The sequence below is a fragment of the Xenia sp. Carnegie-2017 genome, unplaced genomic scaffold (assembly GCF_021976095.1).
Source record: "Xenia sp. Carnegie-2017 unplaced genomic scaffold, XeniaSp_v1 HiC_scaffold_13, whole genome shotgun sequence".
NCBI classification, from domain to species: Eukaryota; Metazoa; Cnidaria; class Anthozoa; order Malacalcyonacea; family Xeniidae; genus Xenia; species Xenia sp. Carnegie-2017.
This window is the reverse complement of record NW_025813436.1, coordinates 7,893,734-7,913,575: the sequence shown is the minus strand read 5'-3', so window position 1 is coordinate 7,913,575 and position 19,842 is coordinate 7,893,734. Positions and strand designations below refer to the sequence as shown.

At 33.6% G+C, this 19,842-nt stretch overlaps 3 protein-coding genes and 1 long non-coding RNA gene across 6 annotated transcripts; 1 reads left to right on the top strand and 3 right to left on the bottom strand.

Moving 5' to 3' along the window:
• The first annotated feature begins 825 nt into the window (after positions 1-825).
• On the top strand, positions 826-9,860 carry LOC124449726. 3 transcript variants are annotated; one of them, XM_047000665.1, is made up of 15 exons: positions 837-1,037; positions 1,327-1,365; positions 1,613-1,659; positions 3,353-3,397; positions 3,856-3,900; positions 3,998-4,033; positions 4,214-4,258; positions 4,352-4,387; positions 4,885-4,917; positions 5,008-5,043; positions 5,204-5,255; positions 5,333-5,440; positions 5,714-5,774; positions 6,200-6,542; positions 7,568-8,052. In XM_047000665.1, exons 4-15 carry the CDS (start codon positions 3,385-3,387, stop codon positions 7,768-7,770), a joined length of 1,011 nt encoding a protein of 336 aa, XP_046856621.1. In that variant the 5' UTR covers positions 837-1,037; positions 1,327-1,365; positions 1,613-1,659; positions 3,353-3,384; the 3' UTR covers positions 7,771-8,052. The 3 variants fall into 3 exon arrangements, with proteins under 3 accessions (XP_046856620.1, XP_046856621.1, XP_046856623.1); XM_047000664.1 differs by lacking the exon at positions 1,613-1,659 and having other exon boundaries at positions 826-1,037; XM_047000667.1 differs by lacking the exons at positions 1,613-1,659; positions 6,200-6,542; positions 7,568-8,052 and adding an exon at positions 9,681-9,860 and having other exon boundaries at positions 844-1,037.
• LOC124449769 lies at positions 2,227-3,176 on the bottom strand. Its single transcript, XR_006949585.1, has 2 exons — positions 3,092-3,176; positions 2,227-2,524 (listed from the first exon to the last, which is right to left on the bottom strand). It is a non-coding gene; the product is annotated as an uncharacterized LOC124449769 (long non-coding RNA).
• LOC124449762 lies at positions 7,783-9,789 on the bottom strand. Its single transcript, XM_047000670.1, has 4 exons — positions 9,564-9,789; positions 8,922-9,161; positions 8,702-8,788; positions 7,783-8,223 (listed from the first exon to the last, which is right to left on the bottom strand). The coding sequence occupies exons 1-4, from the start codon at positions 9,591-9,593 to the stop codon at positions 8,146-8,148; spliced, it is 435 nt and encodes a 144-aa protein (XP_046856626.1). The 5' UTR covers positions 9,594-9,789; the 3' UTR covers positions 7,783-8,145.
• A 1,765-nt stretch (positions 9,861-11,625) lies between the features above and the next one.
• Positions 11,626-18,903, bottom strand: LOC124449714 (mRNA-capping enzyme-like). The gene is made up of 17 exons (XM_047000663.1): positions 18,442-18,903; positions 17,939-18,048; positions 17,538-17,641; positions 16,892-16,980; positions 16,655-16,730; positions 16,544-16,574; positions 15,975-16,187; positions 15,719-15,819; positions 15,430-15,531; positions 15,199-15,334; positions 14,900-14,971; positions 14,565-14,729; positions 14,082-14,150; positions 13,638-13,738; positions 13,295-13,361; positions 12,809-12,932; positions 11,626-12,167 (listed from the first exon to the last, which is right to left on the bottom strand). The coding sequence occupies exons 1-17, from the start codon at positions 18,494-18,496 to the stop codon at positions 12,049-12,051; spliced, it is 1,734 nt and encodes a 577-aa protein (XP_046856619.1). The 5' UTR covers positions 18,497-18,903; the 3' UTR covers positions 11,626-12,048.
• Positions 18,904-19,842: the final 939 nt, after the last annotated feature.

Below are 19,842 nucleotides of genomic sequence, written 5' to 3'. Positions count from 1 at the left end.
TCTAAACACATACTCTCGCCAGGCCAGGATTTGTTGAATTTGAAAGTTATTCAAGTAAATTGACATTTTTGGAAGATTTAAGATGAAACACAAGAATATAATATCTCACAAAATATATAGCCTTTTTGGAAAGAATTAATTGTCCCCTCCGAAAAAACATTTTCTCCGATTGCGTTTGGGCAATTTTCTCCCCTTCAGTAAAACAGCTCTTTTATGACTAAACAACAACAGTTTGATAACTGTAATAACATGACTAAAGCCAACTCTGAAAAAAAGCTAAAGAAAAGCTATTTCTAAAGACTTGTACGTTACCATCAAACGTACAATCACTTAGCAAACGTATCATTTTGATCCCACTTTACCATTGGTGCCAACATTGGAAATTTGCTAAATGAGCAGTTCTTAAATAGAAGATTGAATTCTACATCTGTATGTAGTTGTGTCATAAAATGCTATCGTACATAGCTATTTGTCTGCAGTAGATGGAACAGTCTCACACTTTTCAAAAAATCAATTATTTAAAATAGGAAAACCACTACATTGCATGCTTTCAAATTGTTGGGTATTTATTTGAATATTTCACCTCCAATAAGGTTATGATTTTATGATTTTATACGCTTGCTCATTAGGTTGCTTTTGTTTTTGGCATTTCAGCGTACGAAATGTTTGGAATACTGAGTATTTTTAAGTACGGATACAAACGAACTGTATGTAAAACTACACGTCATAATAGAGCTTTTATTGTATTAATCTTTAGTTACATGTCCTTAGCAACATGGACTGGATAATTGACACCCACTAAATACTCCAAATTCCTTATACGCACAACAGTTTCCGTTATGCAAAAAACGCTTTAAAATAACCACGAAACCGATAGTTGTTCATCAGAATAAGTAAACTTTGCCGGTAGAAGAAGCTTGCAAAAGTTACATTTAAAACCACGAAAATGTTTCAAGTTTTGAGTTTTATCGTCGGATTCGCAAGCATTTTTTATGTCCAAAGTATAGCGCCCGTCCAGGAAACAACATATTCTACAAGTAAGGGAAATTTTATACTTATATGTTAACAAATAATAAAATTCTTTGTTGAAGTGTTTTGTTTAACATTATTTTTTCCTGTTTCTTCTGTACTTAAAAAACATAAACTTAGTTATTTTAATTCGTAACAAGTTTGATAAAACTAAAGTTTTGATGAAATTGATTTCGATTTTGGGTAGTTACGAAACAAATTTAATCAATTTCCTGACGTTTTCTACAGTTCTACATTTCAAACTTCGTTTTAAAAAAACACAAAACCCTTCAGATTTTGTGCATTTGTGTGTTACAGGTGAACTTCAAGCTACACCATCATTATTACTAGTTGGAGGTAAGAATAGTAGATCAATGCCATACAGGCAGAAGTCATACCTCATGCCGGCAGAAGAATAGCAAAATTTCAAAAGCGGACATCGTGTCCTTTTTACATAAAGCTTAGTCTTGTGAAAAACTCCCTGTATGCAATCATTGACTAATAGTGACGAATTACATAATTTTTATGTTGCCTTCAGCAGCCATAAGTAAAATTCACAGTTGACTTGGCTAAAATTCTTGAACATTTCAATATTTTGCTATAGGAGACCCTATGAAACTAAAAGTCCTTACTTGACACCGTCAAAACTAGGTGAGAACCATAACACAAATTTTAACGAAAAGCAAATGTTGCTATGTCATCCTCCAAATCACGATGAGGGCACGTGAAATTTTCATGCAGAGATAATGTCATAACATTTAAATTCCATGTAGGGGGGTGATAAATATTTGGGTGATAATTGGTTGAAATCAAAATTTAAATATAATATGCATTTAAATTTTACTTTTTGAAAGTAGACGAGAATTGTGAACATCAAAAATTATCAAAAAAAAAGACAAATTGTGTCTGAGCCCTTGTAATTTAATATTCAAAAAATATTTTAAATAATTAGTTCCTAATGTTACCAGCAAATATCGAAAATTCCCCACTATGCGACCCAGTCTTTGGTATGGAAAGGTAAAATAAAATAATTCATGAATGTTAGTGATGAAGCAGAAATATGACGTAAATGAAAATGTATATAAAAAAAACAAAAATAAAGATCGATCAAATGGCAGTTTAAAAAAGATTAACTCTCAAAAGGCAGTTTTTGGTCCTGTTGACTTTGTAACATTGCAATGAGATCACGTAAATTAATGCATTAACTATAAATATATAATTTTAATTTTGGCACTGTAATTTAAGTTTTCTGTTTACATTCAACCATAACAACGAGACAACAAAGCACGCTTGACTAGATACAACGGTCAATAATGTAGAACAAAACGATTATTTGATTATAATTTTATGGTTCACAGAATAATCTAGCAAAAAAATATAAGATTCTAATGTATTGCTGATGAAACTGACCTCCATGTCACAAAAAATATTCGCCAAAATTATTTATTAAAGTCTGTTTTTATTCTCCTTCGTGTGAAAATTCCTGCAGTATGGAGTAATTAATGATTTAATTATCCTATAAAGGGTGTATAAAAAAGTACACTTCATTGAAATAAAACCTAAGTGAGGGAACACGGAATATTTACAATCCACATCCGCTAAATAACATATCATTACGAAAGTAAAGGAAAACAATCTATTTCTATACTCAATTAACTTTTTTGAGTGATTATAAAACATTTATGTGATTTAACTCATTCTATTATTACTAAAAAACGAATGTGAAAGTATTTTCTGTGTGAAAGTATTCTTGATATTTAACCATTAACGTTCACCCACGCTGGCTTCAGCTCACAATAGCATTTATGAAATATTTTTTGCACAAAACACCTAACATGGTGACATGCAAAACATCAATGACTACAAAATGAGTCGATCGTGTGAAATAATAAAAAATAGAAAAGCAACGACAGGTTTTGCTGTCATAAACCAACTGTTCACTATGAAAGAAAACGTTTTGTGTCTCATTCTCTCGTGTATCTCTATACACAAGGAAGACATAAAGATGAAAATGAACTTCAAGGGCAGATAAACGAATTTATACGTTATATTACCAACAAATATCAAATACCTATATTCATACCGACACTCATTGTTTCATTTGTGTTGTTGATTGAGTTGTTTATCCACCTCACTACACTCGACATGGTTAAACTTGAACAATTTGTACACGGAGGTGTACACAGAAACAGCTAAATTTCTTGATCTATAAACATATACAAAGAAATATGTATTCAGCTCAGTGGCTAAGTTCAGACAATATCATGTCATGTGCAGTTTGAAAGAAAATGTCTGAAAGAAAAAGTAAAACACAAGTGAAAAAGATTTGTTTCTTTTTGTTAAGACCCATATGCGACCAGAAGTGGTTATGAGTCAATGACTAAAGTTGGTAAGAATATCACAAAAATTTTAACCAAAAATTCACTGACATGACGACATCTGCGTCATGATGACGTCATGTCATATAGAATTTTCCAGCAGAGAAAACGTCAGAACATCATGTGAAATTTGGTTGAAACGAACATTTAAATATAATAATTTAGTAATTAATGATTCAAATTATTACTATATGAAAGTACACAGCGACTATGAGCATGCATCAGACTAATATCTATGCTACAACGGGCAGTTGATTGATACCATAGATCTATAGATCAGTGGCTATAATACCTAAGAAGTACATCAAAAGAAAACATTCCAGAAAAATACCATTGAGAACTTTCATTTGCGTGAATTCTGCTGCTTTCTGTGGAACATAAAAATATACTATAGATTTTCAAATTCATCACATAATCAGTACAAACTTTGGCAGTAAAAAATAACAAACTACCTTTTTTTACCTTGTAGTAGATCCTTATTATCGTACTCAAAGTACGCCAATGCAAGTTCCAAGTAAGAATATTATCGAAGTATTCGTTTTTTAACCATATAATCAAACAAACTGTGATTATTCTGTTTAACTGATAAAAAACGTAAAACTTTTTTACAGGCCACACAGCATTCCCTTACCCCTATTCGAAACCATGTAAGTATTAAAGCAAGGTGTTATTCCATATTTTTAAATATATCATTCAGAACTTTAAACTGCGTGAATTCATCTTCCTATGCAAGGTAAAAAATGTACTATAGATTTTCATATTCATCACATAATCAATACAAACTTTGCAATAAAAAATAACAAACTACCTTCTTTTATACCTTATAGTAGATCCTCCTTATCGTACACAAAGTATGTCAGTGCAAGTTCATAGTAAGAATATTATTGAAGTATTCGTTTTCAACTATAATCAAGCAAATGGTGATTAGTCTGTTTAACTGATAAAAAACATTATACTTTTCACAGGCAACTCACCAATTCCTCATCCCAACTCAAAACCATGTAAGTATAAGACCATGATGCTGTGAAATTATTTTGCAGGACAAAAACCGTCAATGCTCTAAGACTTTTTCTACATCAGTAAAAATTTAATATAAACGGCAATAATTATATAAGCGAAAATTGGTTAAAACGAAAATTTAAATACATTTTGCATTTAAATTATTTTACAAAAAAAGATGTTTACTGTGTCCGCACGGGCTATTGCATAACGAAGAGAACTTTGGGAGAACTCGAGAGCAGATCAGTGCAAACCCGAGACCGAAGGTCGAAGTTGCACATGCTCGAGATTTTTATACACAAATTTATAGATCATCGTTTTTAACTCTTAAGAAGTATATCACAAAAAAACATAAAAAACTTTTTACACGATATGTGATGCGTGAAGTCTGCTTCCAGCAACAAAAAATATTCTATAGATTTTCATGTTCATTACAGAATCGGTAAACTTACACTTGTACCAACAAATAACAAACGACCCTTTTTTTACATTATAATAGATCCTTATCCTACACAAAGTATGCCATGGCGAAGTAAGAATATTATTGAAGTATTCATTTTTTAACCATAATCAAGCCAATCGCGATTGTTCTCTTTATCGGATAACATTGTACTTTTCACAGGCTCCACAGTACTCTCTCGTCCCACTTCTAAACCAAGTAAGTATAAAAGTATGATGTTCTATGTATAATTATTTTAGAGGACAAAAAATCCATCACATGTTCTGTGAGTTTTTAAAGACTTTCTGTGGTCTTAGAGTCGATAAATGTATGATAAGCACAAGACAAGTGTGAACTCACCATGATTTTACGTTTGTAGATAGACCTTTGTATGACGATTGTGTTTCATACTTCAACAAGGACTGTTACCCGTGAGTTCATTACGATCGATCGGTTAAACGTTTATTCGTGCAATCTGGATGAGCACACTTCCATCATTTTTTTGCAGGCGTGGAGCAAATGCATCTTCCTATTTAATTAAAGCAAGAAACAAGTATGGATATAACATGAATCAATACTGTCGCGATGAGAAGACCTTAAATGGCTGCCCAAAATGGTAAAAGTAAAATAGAGATGCTTTATATTCAATGGCAATTATGAAAACGAAATAAATATTTTAATATAGAAGTGATAAAAATATGCGTTCTCAACATTTTATCGTGACATTTTGAAGCCTTCTCAAAAGGAATGTTTAAAATGACAAACATGCATAGTAAATTATTAAATTGCTTTCTTTCAAACACGAATAAAACCATATATTAGATTTATGCTTGTGTTTAGGAGTTTTTTATTCGAGTACTCAACAAACTTGTTGAATTGTTTATTTCAGTCGTGAACCCAAATGTCGAGGAAATGGATGGACACAAGTGGCATCACTTCCCTTAACCAAGGCAAGTAAAACAAATTTACTGTATTATTCATGTTAAGCACGCACAATATTAGTTGTTCAAATTGAACTAAATTTGAAACTAGCCATATATACGAGTGCATCATTTAGGGAAAATAGAATCTGCATGAAAACACAAACTAGGAAAAAAGAAAAGTTTTGAAGAAAAACAAAAATCAAGAGCGGACAAGCAGTGATGCAGATTTTACCAAACTTTTCATTTTCAACAGATTTAAATTTTCCGAAAGCTATTTTCGGCCAATGTCAAAAGTTTAGCCAAGTATTTACATCTTGAGCGCGCAATGTGTCATGAAAACGCAGCATATCTCAGGATACGTAATGTGTGATTTATCAACTGAGTAAAGGCGTTATATTGGTATGGCATGCACGATATAAACATTAAACCTTCTGTTTCATAAAAAAATACAGGCTGCAGCCTATGATTCAGAAGTTTGGACTTCAAAAATGAGTAATTCTGTCACAAACGACTTGTTTTGGAGCGCCAACGTCAGTGAAGTATGCGTCACTGTGAAAAATGTATTGGAAATTCAATTCTCAATGAAAGCGCCATCATTGCGAAGCCTCTTTTTTGAGAAGAGGTTGATTAATGTATCGCTTGCATCTTGGATTAATGCAACAAACTTAAGCGAACAAAATCGCACGGATCTACAACCAATAACACTTTTTCCCCAATGCTATGAAATCGGCTTCAACGTTGGAGATCCTAAATATGCAGCTGCTCGTATTGGAGTCGTTAAGAAGAACATAACAGGTACGAATGAAAGAATGGTGAAATATCTCACTTGATGATCAAAAAACAATACCAATAAATCGCATACATTACAAATTCATGTATACCAGACCACAACTATAGGGCTTTAAGTTTGATATACATACATATATATATATAACTGCAGTTTCATCCTGACAAGCCTGTTTCGTGATTGCTCACTCTTCAGGAGATTTAAATCACCTAGCTTATATATATATATATATAAGTTTGAAAATTTGTAATCCAGGCATTGAAGGCTCTGATGAAGGCTCGAAGCAACGAGTCGAAAGCTCAATAAAAATCATTTAAAATCCGGAGAAACTTTTATCTTTTATATATTCAATGCCTGGATTACAAATTTTCAAACTTATATATATATGTGTAGTGGTGTAGAGAAAAATCACAGAACTACAGATTCATCCCGACAAGCCTGTTTCGTGATTGCTCACTCTTCAGGGGATTTAATGAATAAAATACTTAAATGCTTAAAATATATATACAAGATGACGGAAGTTAGTGTGTTAATCAAGGTGTATAGTTTCAAGTTAGATGACGCAAGTTAGAGTATTAATTAAGGTGTATGGTTACAAATTACATAGGAGTGTTTTAGATCTATGGCGGCAAGAGGAAACAAGATTAATACACTAACTTCCGTCATCTTGTATATATATTTTAAGCATTTAAGTATTTTATTCATTAAATCCCCTGAAGAGTGAGCAATCACGAAACAGGCTTGTCGGGATGAATCTGTAGTTCTGTGATTTTTCTCTACACCACTACACATATTTACGCTCTGCTCTCGGGCATCGAGCACTGTTTTATACGGAAAATCATAAATTATAAACTTCCTATATATATATATATATATATATATAAACTAGCGAGTATAAAACAAGATTAAAATTCTAATAAATTGTCAACCCTTCTATTTTTGGACTCGCATCATTCTCTTACCCACTATTTTACTGCGAATATTGCACGGATATTGAGCGAAGACTCTCATAACGATGTATTCCAATTTGTAGGTTGTGAATCGTTGCCAAACATTGGTTTCGGTGTTGGCCTGTCGTTCTCCTCAAGTGACTATCCAATTCATGGCGTCAGTTATGTGGATGTGCAGACGATACAAGGTTATGGCAACATTTATGTCCGTTCACGACCTTCAAACAACTATAGATACCCTACCCCTACCCCTAGCCTTACCCCTACCCCCAAAGCAATGAAATGAAATAACAATATATTCACGCATTTCGACATTTTTATGGCTTCAATACTATAACTCGAATAAACTAAAGTAAATATTCATGAACATTTAAATCCAAAGGACGTCTGTATGTAATCTTGATACAAAATTGCGCCAACTGTGAGGGATGCGTCGAGACGTTAATTTCTTGCGTGTATTTCTGTACAAGTTAAGTTTTTTATACTTAAGTTGTTAAGTTTATTTCATATTTGGTATATATATATAGCAAGCTCATTCCATTCATCAATAAATTATTATAATAACTGATTCTTTCATTGTTTTTAATTGTTATTCATATATACTACAATGATTTTGATGCACAGTTCACCGACTATTACTACTGAAAAAATCACCTTGTAATCAGCAGGTAGTAGTAGAATTCCAGTTTGAAAATGGCTCATCTATGGTAGCTAAGGAGGTTGAAGTAGATGATAAACCCTATATGGAGGAAAATTTGTGTATTCAATGGTAAATTATGAAATGGTAACATAAATAAAAAATTTCTAGTGGCACATAGAAATTTATTCCAATATTTATACTGTACTAGTTTATATGAATTCATCAAACACTGTATTTTATCCAGAGTAGTTGCAACGCGATTAATAAGATTCTCATAAGAGATAATAAAATGATGTTAATCATAACAGTTAGTGCAATGATACTTTTTATCTTAACTGTGCACTAACTCTAGTATTTTACTTTCCTGCATAAATCCCTTTAATGCACATTCATGAGACTAAAAAATATTCATTCAGTATATATAATTGTTCGCAAGCAAATGAAGGGTCAATTAAAGAAATCGATTACGCTGAAGGTTCCAAATTCCACATAGAAATGAGCATACAGAGCAATGGGCAAGTGTTCACGACAAGTTCATGTCATCAAAGAGAAGATGTAGTAAAACAAGAAGACTTACAGTTCTTTGTCGCAAAGTCGCCTCACGGTTGTACAAAGCAAGCATCTCAGAGGCAGTCCCTTGAACCAACAGTTTCTTTCTTCTTATCTGATGGTATATGTAAAAATGAAAAATACTTAAGTAGTAAATGACACGCACGAATAAAACACTTTAAGCTATAATCTTTAAAGTAAGAAATATAAGAGCAAGAGTTACACAGCAAACAAAGATAACAATTTACCCCTGTTGGCTCAACATTAACAGCTGCCCAGCAAATCAACATTGCAAACGAAGCCGTTAGAATCTCAATAAAACACAACGACATCATCGTTATTCCAAGTAGGAGTCCACGATGACCGTTTTCATAGTCACTCCAGGTTTGATGCAAGTAGCAACGAACTCCTTTCGTCTTTGAAGCCTGGGGGTGTTGAGGACGTAGCATTGAGTGTTTGTGAAGAGGTGTTGGTAGTTTCGCTCGAATCTGTTTGGAACATGTGCAATAAAGAACATGAACAATAAGGAACATGAACAATAAGGTACATGAACAATAAGGTACATGAACAATAAGGAACATGAACAATAAGGAACATGAACAATAAGGAACATGAACAATAAGGTACATGAACAATAAGGTACATGAACAATAAGGAACATGAACAATAAGGTACATGAACAATAAGGAACATGAACAATAAGGTACATGAACAATAAGGAACATGAACAATAAGGTACATGAACAATAAGGTACATGAACAATAAGGAACATGAACAATAAGGAACATGAACAATAAGGTGATAAGTAGATAACAATGTTTACACATGAAAGAATGTACATCATATCATGAAAGATCATATCTTCATTTAATGTTTACACAGTCCATACTTGTTGGCCCATATGCCTCATTCGCATCATTTCTCCCTCCAGAACTGGATATTATTTCATTAGAACTACTACTTGTGGAATTAACGCTTGTGGAGTTTGCCGATGAAATGTTTGTAGGTTTTACGAGCATTTGGTCGTTGAAATGAAACGTGGCGATGAAATGACAAAATATGACCATACATGCAAACATGATGCAAAAAGAATTCAAACCAAGATAAAAACCAACCTGTATGCAAGGAAAGAAAATATATCTATTGAAAGAGTTGATAAATAATATTAAAAATCTTCATCATTCAATTGCTCGCGGATGACGTTATAGGCTGTAGAGTTCCAGTATCGTCAACAAATCTCTATTGCTGAAGATACTACATTGGAGTGTATAAGGACTCAAGTTTCAACATCAGATAAATCCTGATGAAGACACCAGACTGGAGTATATAAGAACTAAAGTTTCAACATCAGATAAATCCTGATGAACACACCAGATTGGAATGTATCAGGACTCAAGTTTCAACATCAAATAACTAGGTACTCATGTTTCGACATTAAATCATCACGGATTAGGACAGTTAAGTATAGTATAGGGATAACTAGAGTTTAAAATCGGTTGAAAAGGGAACTAACTACATCTACATACAAATATTAACGGGATAAACAGTCCAACATGGCGTGTACTTACAACAGAATAATTGTCAGTTCGAGTGCTCACATATCCAACAATTCCTCCAATTAGAAACTGATAAAAAAAAACAAATGTGATAACGTGCATATGGAAGTTTAAACCTGTCAAAGAGGAATATTTAAGTAGGACTTTATCACGTGATGTAAGCAACACAAAACAAGAACTTTATCACGTGATGTAAGCAACACAAAACGAGATATACTAAACATGAAAGTACACGTCCACTCAAAATAAAGTAGCAATACTATTCCACAACTAACCCTAGCTCCTATACCTCATTAGCTTAGAGATCCCAAGTTCCATGTTGAAAATGGCAGAAATATTATGACAAGCAACTTATCTTAAACGAAAAAACATTCCAGCTGTTTTTTTGATTGGTGACGTTCTATTTTAAGCCGCATTTTGACATAATTTAAACGTATTTAAAGACCTCGGCAAATTCCTTATAAAAGTTGGATTCTTGTTGCATTAAAAAGGATTCGCGTAACGACTCAACAAAAGAACTCAACTACATGTTATTTAGAAAATATAGTTATTATAATACAGACACGCAGCATTATGCAAAAATCTCTCTCTGAAACATTACGTGCGATCTTTTGACAGGAGTTCAAGTCATATGTGATCGGTTGGAGAATAAAAACGCCGATAAAAATGTTTTTCTGGTACCTTTGGGTAAAAATATGCATATATATTTCACAAGACACAACTGAGGTCATAAATCTCATCTCGTTTAGCAAAATTTTACCAATAAAAAAGTCGAAGATATAATATACGTAGGCCTACCAAAGTTCCTACCCAGAAACCAAAGGAGGCGTCTGAAACCCAACCACACACGAGAATTCGAAGAGCTATTCCATTACCAAATATGAGAATGGCAAGAATAATTTGAGCTACGGCAACGAAGTGAACGATACGCGTTAATTTGCAGCCATAAATACCCATAATTTGCTTACTTCCCTTTTGGCTATCTTTATCTTCAAAGAAAAATTGAAAATCTCGTTGACAGCGCCGTTCCTAACAGTTCTTTGACGAGTAAACGCAGAACTAAATGACAAACCTGCATGGTCCCAGCTGTCAGAACAAGCTGTCTTGTCAATTCATTAACATGTGAAGTATATGAGAAAGTATTATACATATATACATGTATATATTGCATTATATTTACTGCAATTAAGGTGCATATTTTATCAAAAACAATATTGAAAATTTGTCCTGAGCATTTGGCTGCATTTTTTCATGATTTTTCACACTCATGAAGGTCTTCTTTATGGAGTATCTAGTAAAAACCTAAATGATAATTTGTGGGTATTTTCCCAAACTGTAACTGTTGAATTTCCGATAGGCAGTCTGCATGGTACTTTTATACTGTTTAAGTTTAACTTTTTTATATAAACAATCAATCAAGGCGATTTATTTCTATTTGCTATTTACATGATTTTACTTCGAGATATTTTGCGAAAGAAAACTGCTGGTGAAAAACAGCAAAAACTGTAAACAAGATTACCGAAGTCCTTAAAAGTTCTATTCACTAAAAGTTATTGTTATTTATTGCCAAAACTCTCTAAAAGAGACCGAAAAAGCCATCAAGTTGATGTACAGGAACAACAATTCGCGACATGAAATCAAATATGCAATTAAGTCTTGAATTATGATGTCAACGCGAGTTTTTGGCTTTGATCGGCAGAAAAATCTCTGCTCGATCTTTGTGAATGCTCACTATACAAGTTTATATATAGTAGCTTTTCCATGCTGGCATGCATATCAGATGAGAGTAAATTAATATACTACAATAAAAAAGATATCTTATCTCGTTTCTGTGTTGTTATGGCGATGAGAATGACTTTCAGGTCGATATCTGTGTTTATGAATCACTTCAAGCAACCATTGCTCTGTTACTGGCGTTTTGATGCTTTCACAAACACCTTTAGAACAAAACATATAAGACAGCTTTTCACAAAAGGCGTCCACCCAGCATTAGGTTTGTGCTGCTAGATAGTGAAGTGATGTAGGGGATTGTGAGTGCTTTGAATTGATAGGGGTCATCTAAGTTAACGTATGGTCTTTAGATTGATGGAGACGGGGGTGATTTACGTAAGGTATTGCGAGGGTTTTTGCATTAAAGGGGGTGATGCAAGGTAATGTGAAGGCTTTGGATTGAAGTGGGTGATATAAAAATTGTTGGACACCTTGATGATAATGACATAATTTGTTGATTTGCTTGATTAATACTAACATCACTTTCACCCCTAAGTAAAAAGAACTTGTCACACGAGCTACTGTTGAAGGGGGGAAACCCCTTTTTACCCACTGCAAATCTATTGAATGGAGGAAAAAGACCAAGTCGTCCTTGTTTGTGTCTTTGGTTAAATGTGATGGCAACAATCAGCAATTCTTTAAATAAACATCATTTGTATACACTTAGCAAATGGCTTTCCCTCATATCGTTAAGCTTATCTGCGCTTCATTTGAAGGTCTATTTTCCGCCAAAGAATTCTTTTCTTCAAAAATGACAAGGGAAAATATCGAAACACGGAAATTGCTTTCTCTTTCTCAAATCACTTACTCTGAGCAGTTGCGTAGCTGTTTGGAAAGCTCTTGTCCTCGCGATGTCGCATGAATATCCAATTTTTACCGTCAAAAGTACACTCAATGATTTTTTTGTCCAGTTTTTTCAATTCATTAGTTACCTAAGCGATTCACAAGATACATTCATTGACTGATGTACATTCAAACGGGCAAGACGTGTAGATTTCATATGTTTTATCTCACTGAATCATTCTTCACACAGTTAAATTGTATAGAAAAGTCATAACGTAGTTTGACGTCACGATTACTGGTACGAAAAATTATTTGAAGAAAAATAACACAATAACACATTATAGAGATCTCATAAAGATCCTAACATTTCTGTCTAAAGGCAATAAAATTAGCAAAAGGAGACAAGATTGTACAGACAGAGATGATAAAAAAAAACAAAAAGCTTACAATACGGGCTTCAAAAAGTTATTTTATGACAGTCTACGTCAAGAAATCGTGTTCATGGACTTACTTTAATAATGCCAACAGGTTGATCAAAACCACCGACCCTTAACGCACCAACTTTCTCTTTCAAACAACTGAAGGAAAAATATATCTTTGTCGATTGGAAAAATCAAGCTAAGGTAGTCCAGTTTTGCTACATATAATCACATATTTTGGCATGCAAGTATGAAAATCATAACTGTTCAATTTTTTTTCAAAGCATGTGACAAAATATCGAAAATAATAATGGTTTCTTCCATTTACACGAACAGAAATCGGAAAATCATTCGAAAATTCAATGGAGAAAGCATAAAAAAGGAATACTTATTGTTTGGAATAAAACGACTTACGTGTAAAAGAACAAAATTTACCCTTCTTTTTGAACTGTGGTAATGTGAAGTTGAAAATCTACAGAATTTAAAGTATGTGGTTTCCATTTCAACAGAGTCGGACATTGACCAGGGATGTATTCCTACAAAGTTGTAAAATCAGAAATACACACAAACGCTTTTCCTCAAAGGTGCATATCTTAAAAAAGTCTACATGTGCAGCAAAAACAGCATTAAATGTTTTTCCTTTGCATGATATCGTAATTGCCATAAGATATGGTTTGAAATTATAAATCAGAGTGCATACTTATAAGTAATCTAAGAATGAGTATTTCCTAATTTCAGCCTAGAAATTTAAATTAATTCACATTAAACCATTTTGTGGAACATGGCAAAGGAGTCACTGTTATAAGTTTGTCTGTGTTTGATCTCTCATTTTGACTTAGTACAACAACTTTTAAAACAGATCAACTGAACTCCATTTACCTCATTAACAGCATTGAAAACTAAACCATCAGTTTCGTGTGTCAGTTTAGGCGAAAATTCTTTCAGAATCTAAACAAAAGCACAAGAAAATCATCGTTAAAAATAGAATTGGAAACTAGAAGGTTTCGATGAGTGTGCTTTACTTTTGAAGGATTCAGGCAATATTATAAACAGAGAGGTTTTGGACAAGAAAAAACATGGGAATCAAATGGATATATACATTTGATGTTCAACGCCGATTTGACGTTCACGGCACAATCACTATGAAGAGCAGCAAAGAAATTCCACCTAAGCTAAAACTTTGTAATGATTTTCCTCGCCTTCACTTGCTATAGTCGGTCATTACGTAAGTAAGCTGATCAGACCGTTTTCCACAATAAAATAAGATTTGAGCTTGCAGGAGCAAAGTAGTGCAAATGGTTATGTTAATGTCTTTACTTTGAACATGTATTTTATAAAAGATCGCAATTGTTGAAAACAGACCCATTCTGCTTTTTCCACAGGAAAGAACTGTTTACTACGAACACTGAAAGGCTCTTTCGTCTTGTCCAAAACACCATTTTGAACAGCTTTGTGCCTCGGCTGAACAATATCAATATCGATACATTTCATTCTGATATCGTGAGACATTTTACACAACTCTTGACTCTAAATATTGACGATCATCATGATGAGAATTAAGAGATTAAATCACATCGGACATGAACACTTGAGTAGGTAAGATTAAAACACATTTTTGTATGCCTACGAAGACTCTACAATTAAAGCTGTAGAATAAGACTGAATGCATGAAAAAATTGTTTTTACTTAGAAATTACCTGAAAGCGAACTATGTCGTATATAAGATATCTGGGAGTCAACACCCCCTCATTTTTGTCAAGAACCAGCTCCTGAGAAAAAAAATAAGATAAGGTAAGGTAAGGTAAGGTAAGGTAAGGTAAGGTAAGGTATGGTAAGGTAAGGTAAGGTAAGGTAGGTAAGGTAAGGTAAGGTGGTAAGGTAAGGTAAGGTAAGGTAAGGTGGGTAAGGTAAGGTAAGGGGTGAGGTAAGGTAAGGTAAGGTGAGGTAAGGTAAGGTAAAATAAGGTAAGGTAAGGTAAAATATAATTTATACTTACACCATCAAGTAAAGTGTCAACAACGTGAGCATGAGGCGATTTCCTTTGAGGAAAAGTAAGTTGAGGTGCCTTGAAAACAGCATTATCTCTATCTATCAAATAGATTTCATGTCTTCCTTTAATATACATCATGTACCTTAAAAAGAAGATGAATCCTCAACGCTTTGCAACGTAGCAATGTTATAGTTCTTTTTTTATAATAAATTATTTTAGCCCGGAAGAAAAACCAACCTTACTCCATCTGCCTTCCAAGTGACTCGATAAAGTTTCTCGTTTAAGAATCTAATGTTATTTACATCCATAGAAACTGGTTGACTACCAGGAAAACCACCTCTAAAATAGAATGCAAACGGAATGAAGAAATATTGAGTTATGATGACCATCATGCACTTACCATAAAACTCTTACAAAAACAAATACAAAATAAGTAATGAAGTAGGAAACTATGAATATAATAGATACGTGTACGTCAACAGGTTAAATACAGTAAATGTTAACAAAAATTTATCAGAAAGCGAACCTATCCCATCCACATATATTCTGAACTGTTCGCTGAATATCACCAAAAACTGGTTGTTGCGCGACTGTTATCCCCGAAACGCCATCCATAAATTTAGGATCCTATAAAGGCCAGATTTATTAGCAAATACAAAATAGACACAGTAATCTGCAGTAAATTTATCCAACGATTTTCATAGAAACTTGAATAAGCTAGTGATCATTACTTTAGCACAATGTCACCCGTAATCTAATTAAAAGTTATAAACATGACTTACTCCAGTCTTGAATTCTCTTCGAGGTCTCTTAGCTCTAGTTCCTTCATGCAAACCTCTATTGTCATAGGTACCATTTTCACCCTCGTTATCACTTCCTTCTTCCTCATCCAAGCACCAATCAGGTAAGTGCGGAGCTTTCAATTTTTCACTCTCGTCATATCGTTTACACAAGTCATCCAGGTAATGTTGTTTGTATATTCCAGAAGGTCGACTCTAAAATTTGTAGACTTGATTTTGAAATTTGGTAATTACCATCTACGTAGTGTCATCTTCAAGAGTGATGTTTAAACTTGAGTTCTTAAATACTCCAGTCCAGTGTCTTCATCAGGAGTGATCTGATGTTGAAACTTTAGTCCCTATATACTCCAGTCTAGTGTCTTCATCAGGAGTGATCTGATGTTGAAACTCGAGTTCTTATATACTCCAGTCTAGTGTCTTTATCAGAAGTGATCTGATGGTAAAACTTGAGTCCTTATGCATGGCAAAGAGTCCAATCAAGTGTTTCAATGCTAAAACTGCTGTAAGTTATCTGATGTTGATATGCCATTGTAAACATAAATTCAAATTACCTGCACGAAAGCATGATTAGCAGCTTCTAAACTAAATAAAATTTTGATGTTAGATTTATATTGTTCAGTACAATTTGGCATACATGCAACTGATAGTGCATACAGTCTTACCTCCATTCCATGACTTGTACCAGATATGCTATGATCAAAAAACCTGTTCTATTGAACCCATGGGTACAATGTACACCTACAAAAATGTTCAAAAACAAATGATGCTATAAAGCATTCAAGTGTCCAATCATTCACAAACATGCTTTAGTCCTCCACTTTCTTCAGACAACAGTAAACAACAACAGAGATATTTTTATAGCTTTCCAAATTTTCTTTATCTAAATTCATAAAAATTACCTATGATTTTGTCAGGGAACTCATGCCAAAATTTGGAGCATTGTCTAATGAAGCCATCCGCCTGCTCTACTGTTGGTGTTTCAGATCGTCTAAAATAAAGTATATGCATGACAAGAATCACTGGTGAAAAAAATTGCATAACCAAAGCTGATTGATCTATTCCTACAGAAAATAAATTTCTTAATATTTTGTTTAAAAACACCAATACAGAAAACACCAGGTTTTTGAAATAAATACTTTCTCGTTGAAACTTCAAATTTACAATGACTAAATGACAACCAAAAAGTCAAAACTGATGAAATTCAATTAAAAATTTCTTAGTGCAAATAAAAGAAAAAAATAGCAAAAAAAGGTTAAAAGTAATGGACTAGATAATACTTTACTGGTAAACTAAAATTTCCAGGTGAAATTCCTGAGAATGGTTCTGTAAAATCATAAAAGATCCTGCAGGTTCTTGGATAAGATAAATTTTTAGAATTTACAAAATTGGAACTATCAGTCCAGAAAAAGGTTCTTGATAGGATTTTCACCACCATAGTATTTGATAACCATACTTATCATTTCAAATATACGTAATCCACTTTAACATAATGACTACATCATGGTGCTCTAAGTTTACCTTCTACAATAAAACAAAAAATAATACCCTTTGCAGTTTATCTTGATATATTGTATCCCAGCAACCTCCAATTCATTTTTGTTGTAAAATCTTGATGTGTTGGTCAAGTCTATCACCAAGCCAAGAGTTTTCTGAAAAAACTCAAGGCCATAGTAACTAAAGGCCAAGATCATTGTATGTTTTGTATAAATACTAAAGCAAAGCAGATAAACATGAAAGTCATGTCAATATTATTTTAGCATCTTTATATTTACATGTTTGTGGATGAAGATCATCCAGGTTAGTAGAGTCCTGAGAAGGACTGTTGGTATTGAGGAAGACTAACATCAATAACAACAGTCCTTCACAGGAATCTACTAACCTGGACCATCTTCACCAACAAACATGTACAATACTCCCAGGTTCAAATCATTTACTTTATATCTTACCTTGTACCTAGTCAAATAGCCCAACAACATAGGAAGCTGCCATCGGTTTTCTTCAGGAACTTGCTCATCATATCGAGAATCAAGAAAGGTCTTGAATGCAAGAAATCGATCTGAAGGTTATTAATTTAAGTAAGATAAGATAACAAAAACACATGAACATTGGATGGAAACTAATTAACATTTTTTCAAGATTAAGAAAAGTTGAGAACACTTGTGACACTAAATTCGAAGGTACAATAATTTAATATTAACAATATTTAGAATTTTCAACGCAAAGTATAAAAAATCTCACTAACAAATAAACCAGCCATAAGGAAAATCTACAGGCCACAAAACACAACTAAGTGATGATAACATTACATACAGAATCGAACCTAAAGAAATTTCAATAATACATCATATATGTACAACGGCAAAGCATATTGTAATATTTTTCTTCGAAATGCTACAGACTGGTAAATGTGTACATAATGTCCAGCGATAGAGTGAACAAGACGTTGTACCTGCAATCAAATTGCTTTTCCTAGGACAATTTAACCATCGAGGAGGTATTTGCATAATGAAACGTTAAATTAGTCTAGAAATGAATTTTGCTGTTGTTCTCTACTTCTCAAATAATACGCCATTTTGTTTTATTTACATAATTTAATACTTATCACGACATCACGACTAAAGATAGGAGCCATCAAAATAGTCGGTCCCAGTGGTGGGTGGACATTCAGGTGTCAAGGTGAAGGCACTCTCCCTTATAACCACAAGTAAAGCCCTATATCCCAAAGGCAGGGATATACCATCGTATTTACCAATGTTAGAATACAAAGTAGTAATATAATCCTATCAGTAAAGAGTACTTATTACAGTTACATAGTTTGTTTCACTGTTGGAAGTTGCTTTTTCAAGTATTTCTTCTACCTCAATCCACGAATTATAGAACATGTCGCAAAAAATTACGACATTTTTATGCACAAAATATGCAGATACAAAGTTATGGAGAAAAATAAAAACATCTTCAAAAATAACACTGATCTTACGAGTGGCATAACAAAGTCTTGATGAGTTTGATATGCATTTGTCAAAACAAGCTTAAAAAGACAAAGTGCATGCTAAAAATATATGATTGAAAATTTGCTAAGGGCAGATACAAGCACTAATTTCAGAGCTCTCTCCAATGCAAATTAATTGAGAATCAATCTGAGCATGCCTAGTCAACTCCACCAAATCTCCAAGATTATGGTCATGGCTAGAACCAATTATAGAGTAATTAGCTCACTCAGTCACAAATTTTCAGATAAATCATCTGCGCATGCGCAGTCTGCTTGAGCATGCGCAGTAGAATTGACCAGCTGCCCAATTTCAGGGTCATGGCAACGATCAACTGCATATATCACATCGATTTTAAAGTAAATAGCATGTTTAATAACAATTTAATAGACAAATCATCTGTGCATGCGCTCGAGCATGCGCAGTCCACTCGACAAGTTGTTCATAGTCATGGCAACGACTAACTATATGTACTTGCCTAAATTTGTGGCAATTAGTTCACTTAGTCGCAAATTATCAAAGAAATCATCTGAGCATGCGCAGTAGTTACTGTAAAAATACCATAACTTTCGTAAGCCTTTGAATTCGTGTATATATATATAAAGCTAAAACTTCATATAGTAGATGTCAACTAGCAGTGGAAGCTGGGTGTGATATAGTATGCAGTGGCTTAGGAGCCCACACTTCGGTGGCGACCGCACTCTCCCTGCGTACCCCGAGCAAAGCCTATCGCAGGTGATCTCGGGGTCTGATGGGCGGAAGCTTGCTTTGGCATCTCCCAAGTAGGATAGCGTGGAGGGGCCGAAATCTTCTACCGAAACGTTAACATGCGGCGTTCTAGTGCCTTAAGATTAACAAGGTAT

Coding starts and splice junctions, on each gene's coding strand:
- LOC124449714 (XM_047000663.1), bottom strand. CDS start 18,496: ATGCAAATACCTCCTCGATGGTTAAATTGTCCTAGGAAAAGCAATTTG. Junction 14,972..15,198: donor TTGACACTTTACTTGATGGT/GTAAGTATAAAT, acceptor TTTTTTTCTCAG/GAGCTGGTTCTTGACAAAAA. Junction 14,151..14,564: donor CTGTGGAAAAAGCAGAATGG/GTCTGTTTTCAA, acceptor GCTTTTGTTTAG/ATTCTGAAAGAATTTTCGCC.
- LOC124449762 (XM_047000670.1), bottom strand. CDS start 9,593: ATGATGCGAATGAGGCATATGGGCCAACAA. Junction 9,162..9,563: donor TGAGGCATATGGGCCAACAA/GTATGGACTGTG, acceptor TGTTCCAAACAG/ATTCGAGCGAAACTACCAAC. Junction 8,224..8,701: donor CGACTTTGCGACAAAGAACT/GTAAGTCTTCTT, acceptor TCCTCCATATAG/GGTTTATCATCTACTTCAAC.
- LOC124449726 (XM_047000664.1), top strand. CDS start 947: ATGTTTCAAGTTTTGAGTTTTATCGTCGGATTCGCAAGCATTTTTTAT. Junction 4,259..4,351: donor TATGTCAGTGCAAGTTCATA/GTAAGAATATTA, acceptor TACTTTTCACAG/GCAACTCACCAATTCCTCAT. Junction 5,441..5,713: donor TTAAATGGCTGCCCAAAATG/GTAAAAGTAAAA, acceptor TGTTTATTTCAG/TCGTGAACCCAAATGTCGAG.